Source organism: Equus przewalskii, chromosome 4, assembly GCF_037783145.1.
Source record: "Equus przewalskii isolate Varuska chromosome 4, EquPr2, whole genome shotgun sequence".
Taxonomy (NCBI): Eukaryota; Metazoa; Chordata; class Mammalia; order Perissodactyla; family Equidae; genus Equus; species Equus przewalskii.
The window spans coordinates 6924845-6943922 of NC_091834.1; the positions used below are offsets into that span (position 1 = coordinate 6924845).

The window sequence follows — 19078 nt, forward strand, 5'->3', positions numbered from 1 at the left end:
AGTTAACAAATCAGGTCAAAGTTTTGACCCTGAAATGGTAACAAATTCCTTTGTTCCCAAGAGTTATGGGAGTCAGAGCTTTGTAAAAGCAACCCTTTCCTTTGGTGCCGGGTGCCGTAATGGAGGCATTTGAATCAACTACGAAATTAAGAGCAGATGTCCTGTGTAGACCCAATCTATTTATTAGCTGCTGATGGGGAGTGTTCTAGCGAATGACCTTAACAATATTACAGGGTCCCCCCCAGTCACACTCATTAACGAACGAGTACATTAAACCAGGTCCCTGGACTCAGAGTCTTCCCTGACCCCGTCTTCTCCACTCAATAATACAAAGCCTTCAACAGGCAGTTGGGAAGGACAGAATGAGGATGTTTGCGGTCAATGCCAGGCAGCCCTGGCAGAAGGGAAAATTCTGTTGCTACAGCCAGTAACTTCTGTGTTCTGTGCTTCCCCCTGAGCTCCCCAAGCCACATCCTCATCGTCCCTCCCACCGCAGGCCTCCGGGCCACAACAGCATGGTCAGGTCGCTCTCACAGACCTATGGCTGAGTACAAAGGGCAGAAATGAAACTTCGGGGACTCCAGTGCGGGGAGCACGTGCTCAGCTGCGCCCCTCATAGCGAGAGAACCACCTGCAGATGTAGCCAGGCTGCCAGACGATTCCGTCTGCCTGCCTCCCTCAGTGGGACAATGCCAGCACAGCCCTCCCTCAACACTGGTTGGCGTATGGCTTATCTCCTACTCCCACCCACCTCGCCATCTTGGCTATCTGAGAGACATTTTGGACAGGTAGTCTGATGGGAAGGTGACCTCCTCAGCATTGATAAGTGTGTGTTCAATAATGCAACTTCTCTTCCTATTATTAATAAGAGCCAACCATTTACATAGCACAGAAACCTCACCACAACCACATGAAATGGGTATTGTTATTATTCTTCTTATTCTACAGATGAGGAAACTGAGGTCTGCCTTGTCAGTAATAAAGCCAGGACCTGAATCCAGGCAGCCAGGTGTGACTCTGTGCCGTTAACCACTGCTCCATACTACCTTTAAGCAAAAGATAATTAAATCTGCACCAAGTCTCCAGATCCACACAGCCAGTTAGAATTTAGACACTGCATCTAACAAGTATGGGCCATGCAGTTAAATTTGGGATTGAAATTTCTTTCTGGTAGTAGCAACCCTTGTGTGTTTAAACCAGAACTAACAGAGTCAATTCAAGCCAGCAGAAATCCCTTCTATCAGTGAGATGGCAGCAAGAGAAACAGGTCCGCTCTTCTCCTTTAACGTGTCTCTTTGCATGCCACAGCAGCGGATGAATCGGGGTGTTGCTGCCTAACCAGTGTTTACAGAGCACCTATAGATTGGTGTTATAACTTGGCCCCAGATTAATTTCCCTGCTCAAAAATTTTCTATTAAAGAGTTTGACCACACAGTGGGCTCAGACAGCCCGGGATTTGCCTAGAGCCCCCAGTGTACAGAAGGATAGGAAATAATTAAAAATCAGAATGCACTCTAATTCAAAGTCAACAGGCATCCCCATCTATGCCCTTGTGAAAATTGTGCGAGTTGGCAAATTAATGAGACGGGTGCCTGGGGTGAAGTCGGCCCTTAACCTGTGTAATTACCAAGCAATGAGCGACACTTCGGTGGGTCCTGTGGATAAGCAAAAGAAACTGATTTCCGGACGTAAGAGGAGTCATTAAGAATGCAGGAGCACTAATGCACTGGGACTGCTTCCAGGGGACAAGGGATGCCTGGGCCACAGCAGGAACAGCCCCAACAGTCTTTAGGGTCTGTCGAGTCTCCCACCTCGTGGCGAGTAAGCAGAGAGAGACGCAGAGTCGATTTACCGTCCAGGGAGAAAAAGAGGAGGACGAACATTTACTGAACCCTCGCTACGGGCTGGACTCTGTGCCAGGCATTTTGTATATATCGTCTCGCCTAAAAATTGCAGAGTGGTCCCTGGGGTTTTGCACGTGACCAGGGTGATGGGTGGGTACGCGGTCCAGCCTTGACATATAGAATGACACAGGCATGACGACTGTTATTACTACAGTTACTCTGCACACGCAAATGACACAGACAAGATAATCTAAAAGCAAAACGAAAAATCACTATTAATATTTTGGTCTGTAAACTTATATTCTTTTTTCTATATAAGTATTTCGTTTTCATTTACCAAAATGGGATTATACTACTTGTGTGCTTTTTAACTCACTTTCACATGCTTATTAAATATTCTTCTACAATATCATTCTAGTAGTCACAGAGCAGGCGATTGCAGGTGCTTTCGTAAATGCTTTTTATCCATCCCCAGTGGTTGGACATTTAGGTTGCTTTCAAGTTTCCACAATTTTCAACAATGTTCTAATGAACATTCTTGCAGACAAATCACTGCAAAATTATCCTTTTTTTTTTTTAAGGTAAATTCCTAGCCTGGAAATTGCTGGGTAAAAGGATGTAGTCATTTTTAAAGTCAAGTTTATTGAGGAATAATTTCCATACAGCAGAATTCAGTCTTTATATGTGGACAGGTCTTTGAATTTTGACAAATGCATCAGTCATGTAACCACCACGATTAAGCTATAGAACACTTATAAGTATTTTAAAGCTTTTGATGCATGTTAGCAAATTGTCTGCCAGTAAAATTATACCTACTCCCATCTACCATCAGCCTATGGAATGTGAACATTCCTTAAAAAGATTTTTTTTAGAAAGGATTTTCCAATTTGGTAGGTGAATGTTTCCATCTCATTTTAAGTGACGTTTATTTGATTACTAATTAGGTTGCATATTTTTTCATGTGTTTCATATCTGTTTTTGTGTCTTATAGTAGGAATTTTCATCCATATCCTTGGCCTGTATTTCTAGCCCACTACTTCTCTCTTCCTCATTGATTTATAAGAGCTAGAGGGCCGGGGATTGAAGAAGTGACCTGTCATGCTGTAAATATGTTTTCTCTTGTTATTTGCCTCCTTTAATACTGTTTATGGCTTTTTTTCCCTCAAAAGTTTGAAGTTTCTGAGATCTCTCCATCTTTTCCTTACAGATTCTACCTTGGAAGTCATCTTCATAAAGTCCCTTCCTACTCCATGATATTTAAATATTTGCCCTTTTTATATTTAAATCCTTCATGCATCTGGAATTTATTTTGGTATTCACAAGGAGTAAACTTTATTGTTTGCCCCAAAATGATGAGCCAGTTGTACCAGCCCCATTTATCAAATAATAGATCTTTCTCCCCACTAATTTGAGAAGTTACCTTTACTACATATTATATTTATTATGTGCTTGGATATGTCTCTGAACTTTCCATTCTGTTCCATAAAACTCCTTATCTTTTTCTGGAAAAGAGTACATACTGTTTCACACAGTTGGGGTTTTTTTTTTTTTTTTTTTCTGAAGATTAGTCCTGAGCTAACATCTGCTGCCAATCCTTCTCTTTTTGCTGAGGAAGGCTGGTCCTGAGCTACCATTCGTGCCCCTCTTCCTCTACTTTATATGTGGGACGCCTACCACAGCATGGCTTGCCAAGTGGTGCCATGTCCACACCCAGGATCCGAACCAGTGAACCCCAGGCCGCCAAGAAGCAGAATGTGTGCACTTAACTGCTGCGCCACCGGGCCAGCCCCTCACACAGTTTTAAATGTTGTAGTTTTATAATATGTTTTAATATCTAGTCTGGCAAGTACTGTTTTTCATTACTAGACTTTTTCAAACTGTTCTCTCATGCCTTAATTACTCCAGATGAACTTAAAACCATATCTGAGTTTAAATATCCAGTAGGAAGTTTTATTGAAATTGCATTATATTTATAGATTAATCTGAGGAGAATTTCTATCTTTATCATAAGCAGTCTCATCACTGAGGATGTGCTCTGTTCCTCTGCACCTTCAAGTTTTCTTTACGTGCCTCAGTGAATGTTTAGTTTTTGAAAATGGCATTTGCATAGTTGTGTATATATTTATCCCAGGAATAATGGTTTTTTGGTTGCCATTATTCACAGCATCTGTCTTTCATTACACTTTCTAACTGGTGGCTCCTGTTTATAACATTCTATTTATTAATTTTAGAAAAAGCTAGTTTAATAAAAACTAGTTACAATAGTATTTCAGTTTTGTTCCCCTTCAGTGTTCCAAGAAGACAATTAAGTTATTTGTAAATACTAACAATTTTACCTTCCCTTTTCTGATTTTATACTTCATTTTTATCAGTACTCATTATTCAGAATGATTTTGACTGGTAATTTCAGACAACTCTTCACATCATTACATATTAAGTTACGTTACTTTTATAAAAGCCAACAGTGGATTTTAGTCCTTATTCTTAGTTTGTCATAGTGCCTTATGATGAACTACTCTTGCAATTTTGGAATAAACCCTATTTGGCTATGATGGATTATTCTTTTAACATTTTAGTCAATGTTTTATTTGAAATATTTATATCTGCAATCATTAACTTCAGTTTTCTTTAACACGCTGTCTTTGTGAAGTTATGATATTGAGGTTGGGTTATTCTCGTGTTGTGAATTGGGAACCCAGTCTCTTTTTCCATGCTTTGGAACCATGCCTGTTGCTTAATAAGTGGATTAACTCACCTGTGTCACCTGCTCCAAAGATTGTGGAGGAGGGACCAGCCATGGCATTTGTTAAAGGCCTCTCTCTCGCTCAGTATTCAGAATTTGGATTAAAATCCCAAAGTTCATTCAACAATTTTGAAAGTCAGACAATGAAAAGCTAGCTCATCTCTTTTCTTAGACTAGGACAAATTGTAAAATAAAGATGAAAACTAAATCTCAAACGCCACATTCCCATCATTTCTTTGGATTCCATTAGCCCTTGGCAAAGATGATTTACACTGACATAAAGTTTATTGATCCCCGTGTGGTGTTCAAAACCTGACTCATTCCTCTTCAGACACTCCAGAAATTTCCACCCTCAATTTCCTACGACTGAGATTGAAGTAAAAAGGTAGAGTAAGAGATAAGATGCGACTTAATGTATCAATTAGTTTTCCTTGCGCACACCCTGGATATGTGCAATTACACTAAAGTGCTTAAGAGGCTAGGAAAATAGCTTAGGTTCTCATCCAGTTTTTCCTCTGCAGCAAGATACCCACCTAGCTCATGATGTTTTCCTTTCACAGGTGGAGTAATGCCGTGTAAATTCCAGTACAGCCCAGTGGTCCTTAGCCTACCTCGTTACAGCAACCACAGTAATAGCATTTTCTTCTTTATCCAGGATGTCTGTGTGAAGGCTTATCTAGCCCTTCGGCATCACACAAACCTACTGATCATCCTCTTCTCCATGATGCTGATGACGGGGATGCCCCAGCTAACAAGCAAAGAAGACATTGAATATATTCGGGATGCCCTAACAGTGGGGAAAAATGAGGAGGATGCGAAGAAGTATTTTCTCGATCAGATTGAAGTTTGCAGAGACAAAGGATGGACTGTGCAGTTTAACTGGTTCCTACATCTTGTTCTTGGCATCAAACAAGGAGAGAAACATTCAGCCTAACCCTTTGAGCTAGAATTAAAAAGAAGTCGGTGTTCTAAAGCTTTAAGTCAGCGTGGCAATCATTGACCTCGGATTTAAAACGTAAAAGGACATTATGAGAGCTGGCACTTCCGCAATATAGCTCTTTTCCTAGCTGAACCCTTCACTGGAGAAAACTGTTGGCATGGCTGTTTCAGTGATGTTCAGTTCAAGCATATTTGCAGATGTGCTTTTTCTCGTTTGTCTCAGCGATGTTGGAGAATATTCCAAGTTTATTCCTTATCGTGCCTGATGTTTTGACTATCTTCTTATTGACTACTTCTGGAAATTCTATAGAATAATTGGTGAAGAATTATTGGTATAATAATCAATTTTCATTTGGGTTTGCTCTCAGTTTTGGTTATCCTTGTGTTCCTCAAGCTCTTTACAGAAAAAGATGTAATCGTTGTACCCGATGTCTCGTTCCTGAAATGATGCTCCCAAACGCCCCCTCAGAGACTGCCAGTGTTAGCGACATGCTAAGAGCCAGAGAGCAGGTCAGTCTTTCCAGTGTCTTCTGTAATTAGGTTTTTTGCAGTATACAACTGAGACACACAAACACAACATGGAAAGTCTGAACCTGAGGGCCCTGGCCCTTCTCAGCTGGTCTGCTTCCAAGGTTGTAAATAGGAAACACAGAACCAAGACCATTTGTCTCTGCTCTGCCCACAGAGGGAATTATCAAGTACAATTATGATAACCTTCTCCAGCCTAGAAACTTCTGTAACTAAAGGGACCCATATTTTCTTCTCTCCCTTTCTCCTTGCCTCCCTTTGCCCTCCATTGCCACCCTCTCAGACTCCTTATCCAGAGTTGTGAAATCTTCAAGAACACCTTTACCCTGGAACTCAAAAATTACCTGAAAAGGAATTTCCCCTTTAGGGTTACTAGAACTTTAGGTACTTACTTGTAAAAATGTTTGGTGCAGTTTTTAAAAAGTATATTATTAAAGGAGATGTTCTAGAAAATATGGATTCGTTTCCAAATGCCTTAATTTTAAATTTTGGTCTGAGCAGCTTTTTCTTTCTTCTTTAATGGAAGAAGACACTTGATATCTAAAAAGTACTCCAAGTTAGGAAGAACACTACTTGCCTTATCCAGCTCTGAATTTAAAGGACTTTTAAACTTCAATGCATTCTTCAGATTTCCTAAAAATAACTGAAATGTCTGCTTCAAAAACTATTTTCATCTCTTAAATATTTTGCTATTTATTGGAAGTGTTGTTTAACCTTAGAGAAAGATGGTTAAATTATTTATAAAATATTTTTAAATTACCTATAGTTAATACTTTACATAGAAATAACTCTGTTAACAGCGTCTATGTTTAAGTATAATCAGATAGAAATATATATTTAATTTTCAAGTTTTCTAAGTAGATAGCTGTTTGACTTTGCTATAGCCCACAACTTTCTTTTTGTGGATGCGAAAGCTCAGACCGTGCCCTGAGCACCAACCTCAGGTTATAATTTACCTAGTTTGGGATGAGGCCCAGACAGCATTATTTTTCTAAGTCCTCTAGGTGATTCTAATATGCAGCCCAGGTTAGAAAGCCCTGCGTGGCCTTTGGAGGTGTAGGTAACACTGTTTTCTTGCCCACTGAGCCTTGCCCTGGCTCATAAGGTATCTAGAAAGAATTCCTCTTCCTTGACAGCTCCTGATTCTAAAATCACACTCTAGCCCCCTGTGCAGAGGTCCGTGCCCTGTAATGAAATGTTTATTCCTCTGTGTTAATGGAGGATAGACATTCTTCTGGCATTTTTGGACCAACTGCTCCCTACCATTCTTTTGAAAAAGAACAGGAAGAACGATGCTTTCTAATTCAGAAAAGGAAGATGTTTTCATTATTCTTATAAAGAATAGCCAAGCTCAGACCTTGCACAGATTTTGCTTTTTGTTGGAATTGCTGGAATAATCATCTTAGTGACAGAATTACAGAGGAATGTATTTATATTTAGCTTATTGGCACATGTGCAAACATATTTGCTCTTTCGATGAGCAAGTTCTTTCGTTATCATGAATATGTGTGTGTGTGTGTATATATATATCTCTCGCATTGGGCTTGATTCTTCCATATTCCAATGAAGGTGTAATTTTAACTCTATCGACTTGCAGTAAACAGAAATCATCCTTGTATGCTTCCTTCCTGCATCGTTCCCAGTGAATCACATGACCCCCAACTTTTATATCTTTGAAAATGTTCTAGAACTAGGGTCATCTCGCTTGGGAGGAAATGCTGGAAACTACCCACAACTCTATCCTCAATGACAAATGAAAACAGAGATCACAAGTCAGATGATTCAGGTCAAAGCCCTTTGATGTGTCTCTGGGACTGGCGACAGGATTTGCAGAGCCAAGGGCAAAATGAGAACACGGGGCCTGTCGTTCAGAAATTATTAAGAAATTCAAGATGGCAACAAAAGAGCATTAAACCAAGCACCGGGCCCTTCTGGCATGGGTCACTGCACGGTCACCAGCTCGTGAGGCTGGCACTGTGTGCATCTGAATAATGGCTTTGGTGCTCAGTTTTACATTTGGAACATTTCTGTATGAGCGCAAAGTGCCCAGATCAAAATGTTGCCTTTGTTCAAATTGAAATACCTCATCTGAATGGCTGGACATTAGGACTTAAAACACAGGCTCATTGCTTTGGCACTGGAACCATGGCCACTAAAAGTAAAACAAAGCGGGTATTTTAGACCTGGTCCCATAAGACTGCATTTGACTGGCTTTGGTGATACTTTGAAAGTAAGAGGAAGTAGAGACATGGTAGATAAAATATACCAATTCCTAGAGAGAACTCCTGAATTTAAAAAAAATTAACTTTATTAAATCTATCTTTTACAAAAGATTAATTATTTTTTCAAAGTGGTTAGATGTAGGAATGCACAGCTTAATTTGGAGGCTGTTAGTCCTATATAAATGGAAATTAATTATTTTTTGAAATAAGTCCAAGAAATAATTCAGAAAGTAAGTTTTTGGAGCAAATTCTGGCCTTTATTTGGTAAGCAATGCTCTATTTGCCATGATTATGAAATAAATTGTCAATTATATTTTACCATATGAAGAAAAGATAAAATAAATTTTGATTGTCAAAGGTTCTTTTGTCTTATTTTCTGTTTAATCCAACCTAATGATTCTGGCAGATAAACTTTTTTCCATTCTGGGTGCTTGTCTGCGTATTCTCGAAGACTCATTTTCAGGACATGCGCTGGGGCAGCAGACCTGTTCAGAAAGTGGAGACAGTCCAGTTCTCCCACTAGCCTTTGTATTTGAATTATAAATTGTTACACATAAACTTAAATGAAAAGAAAGAATCCGATATCTTGTGTTCTCTGTACACAACTTTTAAGGTCTAAAGGCTACCTAGTCCTAAAATTCAAATTCTTTCTTTTCAGAAACCTTCATTGAGTGCCCACTCCTACTAGACACTGTGCTAAGTACTGGGGATTAGAATCTGGAACAAGACAGACCCAGTCCCCACCCCTTAAAGAGTTTCTATTGGCTGGTGATAGCAGACACTTCATAATGGGGAATGTTGTGGGTTGAATTGTGTCCCCCCGAAAGACAAGTTGGAGTTCTAACCCCTGGTATCCATGAGTGTAATCTTATTCGGAAATAGGTTCTACAGATGCCATCAAGTTAAGATGAGGTTCTGATGGTGGGTCCCAATCCAATGTGACTGGTATACTTAATGGAAGAGAAGGCATGTGACAGAGGTAGAGATGATGATGATGCATCTACACACCAAGGAACACCTGGGGCCACCAGAAGTTGGAGTAGGAAAGGAAGAATCTTCCCCTAGAAGCTTCCCCTAGAATCTTCCCCTAGAAGCATGGTGAACACCTTGATTTCAGACTTCTAGCTTCCAGAACTTTGAGAAAATAAATTTCTATTTTTTTAAGCCACTCGGTTTGTGACACTTTGTTCTGGAATCCCTAGGAAACTAAGTCTGTCAATAATCAAAAGTTTTGTGGGTTTTTTGGGAGTGCTGAGTGGACCACCGAGTTTATGTAAGTAAACCTATTTGATATATTCTGTTGTTACCAAAAAGATTTAATTGCGTGCAAACTATGTAACAAAGTACTAATATTCTTAATCTATAAAAAGCTCTAATAATTCAATAAATAAAAGATAAATACCTCATCAAGAAATATTGAATTCACCCAAAAAATACGTGTGGCCAATAAGCACATGACAGCAAACCCCAAATCACTATCGATTAAACAAATGCAAATGAAAATAACTTAAGTTCCTTTTCACCATCAGATTAGCAAAGACTGGTAATGCCCAAAGTTAGTGATAATTTGAGAGAAAGAGCATTCTATCACACTGTTGAAAGCAAAGCAAGTTGGTAAATTCAAGCATGGCATTTTGTCAAGTTTTATCAAAATTTACAAAGCATCTATTCTCTGACCCAGCAAATCTACATCCCAGAATTTATCCTGCAGAAATTATTGGACGAATTTGTAAAGACTTATGGACGAAAACAGTTACCAGCGTTCTTTGTAATAACCAAAAATTGGAAACAGCCTAAAAGTCTCTCAATAGGGGACTGGTTAATTAAATCATGTCCACATAATGGACTGCAAGCGAAGTCCTGGAAAAGATAAGACAGCTCAAAATGTACTGACAATCATGCAGCTCCACGAGCTATTGAGGAGAACAAGGTGGTTACGGGACAGCATTACATTACAGTTATACTCAAGGGAAAACGGAGGTTGGCACACGCATTAAAAAGCTGGGAGGAGATATTCGCATCAGACTGTTAATAGTGATTTTATTTACCTTGCGTTTATCTTTTCTCCCTGGTTTTGGGGAACTTGACATTCTGTTATTTTAATTTCGTAACAAGGGGAAAAAAAATAAATCTTTTCATTTTGGAGAAAAAATGCAGTCTGCGTGATAATCGTATCCTTTAGCTTCCCTCAAGCCTCATTAAAAGCTCAGAAAATTTTGTTTGTCAAAGGGAAAATAATCATGTGAAGTCAATAATTATCAAGCACTGGCATCGATGCTGTTGTTGGAACTTCTTGGCATAAAAAGGCCTGTGTCACAGCTTCCCCCTTTACCCGACCCTGCCTGACTGTCATCTGTTACATGCGAAGGCTGGCCTGATCTATCCCCTAAAATGACAATGCTTTGGGAGAAGGGGGTCCCTTCTGGGGATGCAGCCTGTTCCATCAGTAAGGGATGCCTTGCCCGGCCCAGGCCTTCTCAGCTCTGCAAACCTCCGTGCGGCTGTGCTGAGCTCTCTAACTTATGGTGAAGGTCCCCCTTGGAGGTGCAAACTGCCTCCTTTCCACTTCTCATGCCTGTCCGATTGTCTTCTAAGCATTCACTCATTAGATTGAATCTCCCTGTCTGCAGCTTTGGTAAGAATCTTCGCTCCTGGAGCTGGGCTCCGAGTCTGGGTTCATAACGCACTTCTCCACCTGCCTTGGAGGCTGGAATGGGGACAGGGACATACCAAGGAATGTAGACTCCATCGGCAGCACCTGGGCAGCACGTCTCTGGATCTCACAGCAGATGGACAGTCGTCTGAGAAGTTTTATACCCAGAGAATCAAACTCAGAATTCTTTTGATTCCACTTATGAGTTAAAATGGGTCCCCACTATCTACAGAGTTGCCCCCATCATTACACCCACCGTTTCCAGCCGTGTGCAAGGTTTGTGGCTGACGCGCACCTCCCATCCCTGGATGTGCCATACTGGTCCCTAGCACCTGCTACCCTGCACCTTTCCTTTGCATCATCACCAAGCACCTGTGCTACAAAACGACCAGCCTGTGACTACAGAGGGTTTCCACGTGGGCGATCCTGTGGACACAAACCACTGCCAACTCCCTGCTCTGTCCTGGGCTCTGCTCTCTCCAACCCGTGGTTCTGGAAACCAGAGACGACAATTCCTCATCTTGGAAGCAACTCCTTGCTTAGGCAATAATTGCACATAATGGTACAGCATATTTGGCAGGCTTGCAAAGGGTAAATGGTTTGACTCCTTTAATCTACGGAGATTTAAAAGTCTGAGACTTGAGAGATCCTGGCGGAAATGCAGAGTAAGCGTACGTGGTTGTAAGTGCAACGTGGACCAGAAGCCAGTGACTTGGGCATAATTCGTTTTAGAGTCTGAGCTAGATGCTGTAGGAGCAGTTTAGAGTAGGTGAGGCAGGAAAGAAAGTAAAGTGGCTTTGGCATTAGATTATCCCAAATTCAAGTATTAACTGTCACTTGAAAATGTTGTCCGATCTCTCTGAGCTCAGCTCTCTCCTCTGTAAACTGGAAAGGCAGTAGGACCTCATTTACAGAATTGCTGTGCAGAGTAAATGAAATAATGGAAGTGAAGCATTAAGGAGAATGTCTGGCCTGGAGTTACTGCTCAATAAATGAAAGCTGTCATTCCTGTGTTCCTTTCCAAGGAAAGCTGAAGAAATCTCAAGAAATCAAAACAAAGTTCAATAGCATCATCAATAGTGTGACTTTTAGGAGTACTTTAAGTGATGGAGATCTTAATAACTTTCTAAGTATGGTGTCTTCCCAGTAGGACTTCAAAGGAGAAAGAATTTCCATTCCATGTCAATATCAGACACCAAGGAAATCTTCTAACTAGCATCATTCTCTGATGAGTTATTCTGATCAGTGCAAATTCGTCCTTGGGTTCCAGGCCTCAGGAAAGTTAGAGGAACTAGAATCAATTGACAAAGCTACTCACTCCATTTACTTTTTTCCATTGGCATTATTAAAGATTAGTTTACATAAAGTAAAATTCATGAATTAAATGTATAATTTGATGAGTTCTGACAAATGTGTACACCCATGTATCTACCGCCACAGTCAAGATATAGAGCAGTTCCATCACTTGAAAAGTTCTCTCCTGCGTCTTTGCAGTCAACTCCCTCCCACCTCTCCACTGAAATGCTCTCTGTCACTATAGATTTTTGTCTGTTCTAGAATTTCGTATAAATGGAATCAACAATATATGGTCTTTTGTGCCTGGCTTCTTGCACGTAGCATAATGCTTTCGAGCTTCATCTATGTCGTCTAAATAAAATATAATTTAGGAAGGCTCACTTTCTGGAAAGATTTGCTGCAGTTTACTCTAGAGCCAAATGCCAACTTTCATTGTTAATTGTCTGCCATCTATGACGATCAAGCCGATGGCTCCCGCTCCATCTTAGATTCCTGAGAGAGACTCATTATTGCTCTTACTTGTTGCTGTTTGTAGAAGAAAGGAGGTGATAAGCAGCCTTCATTTCAGAGGCTTCATTTCCTGTTTTTGAAACAGTGTAAGGATAGAGCGTAATATTCTCCACTATTGCCCAGGGGCAAACAGCTGGCAGTGCCAGCAGAGAGAAAAGCACAGGCACACCTGACGTCAGCGGAGAGCCCTGGAAAGGGGAGTTTCTGGAACAGCATTCCTCAGACTTCAACGTGCACACAAATCACTAAGGATGCAGATTCCGATTCCATAGGTCTGGGAGGGGCCAGCGATCCCGGATTTCCGACAAGCTCTCAGGTGAGGCCAATGCACTGGTCCCCACCCACACTGCGTAGCAAGGCTCCATAGGACATGGAGGTAGATTCTGTGGGTAGGGCAAGGTCACCCCAACAAGAAGGCTGAAAATGTGTCCCAGTCTGTGCTTGAGAAATACTGCTCAGAGACATGAATTCTCATCAGTACATATACATACATCATCAATCATCTCTCTTTTTTCAAATGGTGTCTCAATTTTCTCATCGGTAAAATGGGAATTATACTGTCTATCTCCATGGCAGGTAGAACTCTAATACAATCCCCAGTGATCTCTGACTCCTGGTGTTCATGTCTTGGGGTGATTCCCTCCTCTTGAGTGTGAACTGAGTCTGGCAACTTGCTTCCAATAAACAAAATACAGCAAAGGTGATGCAATGTCACTTCCAAGACCAGGTTAGAAAAGCCTGTGACTTTCCTCTTACCAGCATTCTCCAGCTCTCTCTCTCTCTTAGCTGCTCCCCTTGAGGAAGCCACCTGCCACGTGGTGAGCTGCTCTGTGGAGAGATCTGTGGGGCAAGGAACCCAAAGAGGACTCCAGCCAACAGAGCGTGAGGAATCGAATTCTGCCAGCAACCGCATAAGTCAGTTGGGAAATGTATCTTTTCAGTCAAGCCTTGTGGGAGACCCAGAGCCTGAGCACCCAGCCAAGCCGTGCCCAGATTCCTGATCCACAGACACCGTGACGTAATAAGTGTTGCAGTTTTAGGCCACAGAGCTTTGAAGTGGTAATGGATAACTAAGACATTTCAGTCATTTTGAAGATTTCAAAAGACAAAGGAATTAATGTACGTGAGTGAACGTAGCACAGTGCCTGGCACAGAGGAGCAGCTTGAATCTAAAAACAGCAAGAGTCACAAACATCACCAGGTTGCGTAAACAGCAGCTGCAGCCACTAACCTAAGAATAATCCGTGTGTGTAAAGTCTGCTAGTTTCAGCCTTGTCAGAGAAACTTCAGACGAAAAAGGATGACGTGTACATGGAATACAAAGACATAACCAGCGCCCACGGGTGTTTTACAGACATATGTGGACCATCCCAGGTGTCAAATATGTCTGGTTTTCATGGATCTTAGAGCTGTGTTCAAGGACCCCAGCAGACCCTCAAGCACTGATGACGATGACCACGAAGACAAGAGAAGGGGGAGCTCCACTGAACCAGGTTTTGTAAATTGGCAATCCTACTTTTTCTCCTGTTTCTCTCCCCTGCTTTCTAGTTTATTCAAAGATGCAAGTTAACCGGCAACCGTCCAACCAAATGGAAACTGTAAGAAACATTTAAGGGAAGATAGTCCCAGGCCCGGGGCTGCCGCTCGGAACAGGGATCACAGCCCTTCACTGAAACTAGGAGTTGAAACCGGCTCAGCACCACCGAAATCTATATGAAAACCACCATGAGAAATGTGAAAGCATTTCCAGGTGAGACCAAGCCCACTCTTCCCATAGACTGTGTGCCTGGCCCTCAGCCCTGCTCAGTGATCCCCAGAAACAGAAATAAGTAAAGCTCCACCTGGTGGAGGGAATAGGCACCTTCACACTTGACCATCTTGGAGGAAAATGCGTGATGGAGCGCGATCTACTGATGCCTGCTCCATCCTGGGCTCGGAGTCGGGGCAGCGACATAGAGCTGACCTCTTGACTAGAGAGACGAGACAGGTTGTGATGTGTTATAATAGAGGTATAAATAAATAGTCAAAAAACTACAAAGGTAGCAAGAGTTAGTTCGGACTGAGGGACCGGGAGAGGGTTCCTAATGAAGGTAACATTTGAGTGCGGTCCTGAGGAACAAACAGGATCTCAGCATGTGGGTAGGAGTGCTCCAGGTGGAGTGAGGGCAAGAGTGGCACAGACAAAAGCAATAAGGTGTAAAAATGCAAGGTGAGTCAAGGAATACCAAGCGGAGCACCACAACGGCAGTGTAAGCATCGCAAAAGAGGAAGCAAAGGTTGAAAGGGGCCAGATTATAAAAGGCCTTTAAGCTGAGCAGAGGAGGCTGGACTATTCTGCATTTAACAGAAAGTCATGGATGCCTTTTAAGGACAATAGCGATATGGCCGTGCATTAATCAGTACACTTTAGGTTGCTAGTGACTGAAACCCAATTCAAATTGGCTTAAACAAAAAAGAACGTATTGGTTCAGGTAACCGGGAAGTAAAGAGGTGCATCTGGCTTCAGCCTCAGCTAGTGCCAAGGAACAAATAATGTCATCTCTCAGCTCCACTTTCCCCTTCTTGACTTCTTTCTCAGGGGGGTTGTCTCCACACCGTAGCTAAGATGGTTATCGATAGCTGGAGACTTAAGCTCTCTGTGAGAAGGGACAGCTTCTTCCCCACTAGTTCCATCAGGAGTCAGCCGGCTGAATCGTATTGGACAACCTGGATCACGCACTGGAGATGTAAATATTGTGGCCAGGGGGATGCAGTGCTGGGCCCCGGAGACAGAGGGTGGGGTCAGCCTACCCAAACCCCATTCACCAGAGGGGGAAGGTCCTCAAAGGAAAATCCAAGCGGTATTTTCAAAAGAAAGAGAATAGGTTCCAAGCTGGCAAAATAATTAATTAACTGATTGATTTAATAACTGTCCATTACAAAATAGAAAAGGAATTCTAAAGGCAGTCTGTTGGAGAAAACAAAGGGAAGCGAGTCTCCCCAGAGGGAAGAAAACCTCTGCAGGAGACCAGGCAGGAGATCAGAAAGAAGCAGGGCAGAGACCCTGGGTGTGACAGGAACGAAGCAGCTGTTTGTGACCTTACACAGAGGATCCAGGGGTCAAGAGAGAAGAGAAGATTGAAGAGGCAAATTTGGGAATCCTCTGTGTAATGAATACGATTTAGTGACCATGTGGTGCAAAGTCAACGCTTTGATTTATCTTATATACCATGTTTCTACCCATGTTAAATAAGTTCAGGTGACCTTGGTATGTCCTCATGGTTTATTGGCTATCAGAACAAGCACAAACTAAGATAACTTAGTTTGAAGTTAGATAAATACCATACACGCAGATCTATTGGGAAAAAAAACCAGTTACTTATTCACGTTATCCCTGGACTTGTATTTTTCTTCGTTTTAAAAATAAATGTCTTTAATTTCATCACAAGGGCCATAAAATCCTTAGCTATATATGTAGCATAAGTGCTTTATTATGTATATTCTAAATTTAGTGCAGAAGGGAGAACACAGATGAAGGAGTTCAGACCATGCCACTCCAACATATGCCACTTTGGTGTATTGATTGTTTTGAGCTGAAAGCACTTGAGAAACAGCAAATACAGGAAGGGCTCTCTGATTTCCCCTTTTCTACCTGAAAACTTGTCTTAAAATTCCCAAGAAAGAGGTGCACTCCCTGGACCAAGAAGAGAACATCCTCATCGCCAGAGACTGGGAATCGCCACTGAAATGGATCTGTACAAACACCCAAACTACTAAATAACCCTCATCTTCCACTGGCTTCCTCCCCTACGTATCTCCTAATCACTTCCCCGCAATTTACTGCCGCTACCCCAAACCCCTTTGTCTTGACATTTCATCACAACTTTACCATTTCCCTGTCTGAAAGGTATACATGCTTTCTGCTTTGGTTGCTTCCTCGGGTACGAAAGCCCCCAGGGGCAGGTAAAAATTTAGTAAAACTTGTATGCTTTTCTCCTATTAATCTGTCCTATGTCAGTTTAATTCCTAGGCCCAGCTAGAGACCCTCATGGGGAAGAGGAGAATTTTTTCTCCGCTACACAGGGATCTAAACTCTCTTTTCATTAAGAAAGTGCTAGCGGCAGAATGGGTTGGGGAAAGAACACTGTGTTGGAGGTAGGAGTCCTGGCTCCACCCCAGAGAAAACCAGTCAGCCTCCCTGGGCTTTGTGATTCTTATCTGGTCAAAGGAGGGGTGGAGCTGGGGTCTGATAAGGTTCCTTCCTTCTCTAACCTTCTATGGTTCTGAACTCCAAAGTCCCCCAAACCTGGGAGGCTCCATCCCAGGGAAAATTCTGAATCTCCTCAAATCTATTTCCCTGTCTGGTCAGCCCGCTCCATGTCAGTTCTATAAAAAGCTTCATTGGCGCTTCCACCAGAACCCGTCACATGATTATGGAGCAGCATTTCCATGCGGATCACCCAACCACATCCCATGTGAAGAGCGTGACTGGAGTCACACGCCCACCCCTCAAATGGCCAGTGCAGGAGGTCAGCATCCTTGTGGGACCACAAGGGGAACAACTGCCACAGCACTCATGCAGGTCAGAAATGATGAGACCAACAACCCGCACACCGGGACCGTGGAAAGAAACGTGGAAAAAGCTGATTCTAGCAAAGCTGGGTGTTTTATGAGGGACCTTCTGGTTGGAAATAATAGAAAACCACTCTAACTTAAGAACAAAATGGGATTTATTTGGAGGATATAAATCCGTCTCATAAAACCTTGGATCAAGAAGTACGTCCAAGCTGCGCAGACAAGAAACAGAACTAAAAAGCATCAAGAATCCTGCCAATCTCTTTATCTTCTCTCCCCCACCACCTCACCTTTTGCTTGTGTGTGCTTAAGTCTCTCTTCTTCTATCCCTGCATATCAGCATCTTTGAATTCCAATTATACTGCACTGAAGGTTATTGGTGGGTTGGCTCAGCTCAGGTTGGTCCGCCTCAAGGCCAATCGGTTACGATCCAGGAGGCCGGGTCACGTGGTAAACACATCACGGCCAGCATCTACCCCTGCCACATGGGACACATGGGCAGGGTAACAGACCACGTTTCTGAAAGATTTGGGCCATGATGGAGATAGGTAGGTGTAGAAACACTTCAGCCAAGTTTTCTGTGATTTTCTTGCTGAAAGATTTCTTTGCATATTAAAAAATATACACAAAGACATTCTATGGTATTCATATTTTCTACATGGTCTAATGTACATAAGATCTAACTAGTAAGACACAACTTCTCAATCCAAACGTCACTATCATTCATTAGGAGCCGTCACAAAAATGGGAGAAAAGTAATTCAGCCAACTGGAATTGATCTTGCCTATCTTTCACCGCACAAATGAACCCAGGTCATTTAGCTCTCCCCAGCTGAGTCTGCAGCTGACAGTCAGTGAAGGAAGCATAAAAATGATTCCTGGCTATGTAGGTGTGTTTCATGCAAACACTCTTCCCCAGCAGCTCCTGACTTCAAATGAGAACTCCCAAGCACTAGCAGGCGTGCTTCGTGTTTAATATGTTTAAGAAAAAAGAATAGAAGTTATATGGTTTCCCTGGAAACCTCTTCTAAGGAAACTCAGGCACTTTCTCAAGAAGCAGGTGCTGCAACCTGGGGATTCTTCTCTGCCCGGGGCATCCATTACAGGGTCCAGGCCAGGGCCCCTCAGCTGTAGCTCCAGGAGCAATGGTTGGCCTTATTTTGCTGAAGACTATCTAATATCAAGTCTCTCTTTACCAGCTGGTTTTATGAGAAAAATAAGCCCAGGCAGCTTTTGGCAGCTTTTGAAGCTTTTGCAAGTTCTGGCTTCAGTGAAGGGGAAGAGGAGGAAGTCCTACAGTGTACAGCAGAATGGGTGATGGGGATTCCTCAGGGAACGAGAGAGGGAGAGCTCGCTGGTTATTATGAGTTATTTCAGTCTGAGTTCTCAATGCAGTCATGTTCAGATCAGAATAAAAATGACCTGGAAAAGAGCTGTGCATATTAGTATCAGTTCCAGGACCTTTTTAAACAGCTGTGATCTTATAGAGTTGTTGGGTAAGGTTACCAAAAAAAGAACCGTCAGGTTTGCAGGATTTTAGAAAATTATTGGTACCTTGATTCCCGAAGTACCCTGGGAGCTAGGTTGAGAATGATCCTACCTGGGTTTCAGGGATATATTACAAACCACCAGCCTTATATAAGTAACTCCTTCGTCCACTGCAACATTTCACAGTTCTCTTCGTGTTTCCTCCCCATCTCATCTCCATAACAACTAGGGTTGTTATCCGGAAGAGATCAGCCTGTCTCTTTGACATTTGTCTCTAATTTAGGGATGCTTACATAGAAGAT

General features: G+C 42.1%; 1 protein-coding gene across 8 annotated transcripts in view; it reads left to right on the plus strand.

Annotated features, from left to right (window-relative positions):
* The window catches only part of PIK3CG (phosphatidylinositol-4,5-bisphosphate 3-kinase catalytic subunit gamma), a 34310-nt gene extending 25673 nt beyond the window's left edge, over positions 1-8637 (plus strand). For 6 of the 8 annotated variants that reach the window (XR_011539402.1, XR_011539400.1, XM_070617138.1 and 3 more), the window contains one exon: positions 5243-8637. Coding sequence is in view for 5 of the 8 variants with exons in the window: in XM_070617138.1 (XP_070473239.1) it covers positions 5243-5521 (279 nt within the window). In the remaining 3 variants the exon portion in view is untranslated. Of the gene's footprint in view, positions 1-5147 lie in introns of all 8 variants that reach the window. The other 2 variants (XR_011539401.1, XM_008530495.2) reach the window with 1 other exon arrangement.
* The last annotated feature ends 10441 nt before the right edge of the window (positions 8638-19078 follow it).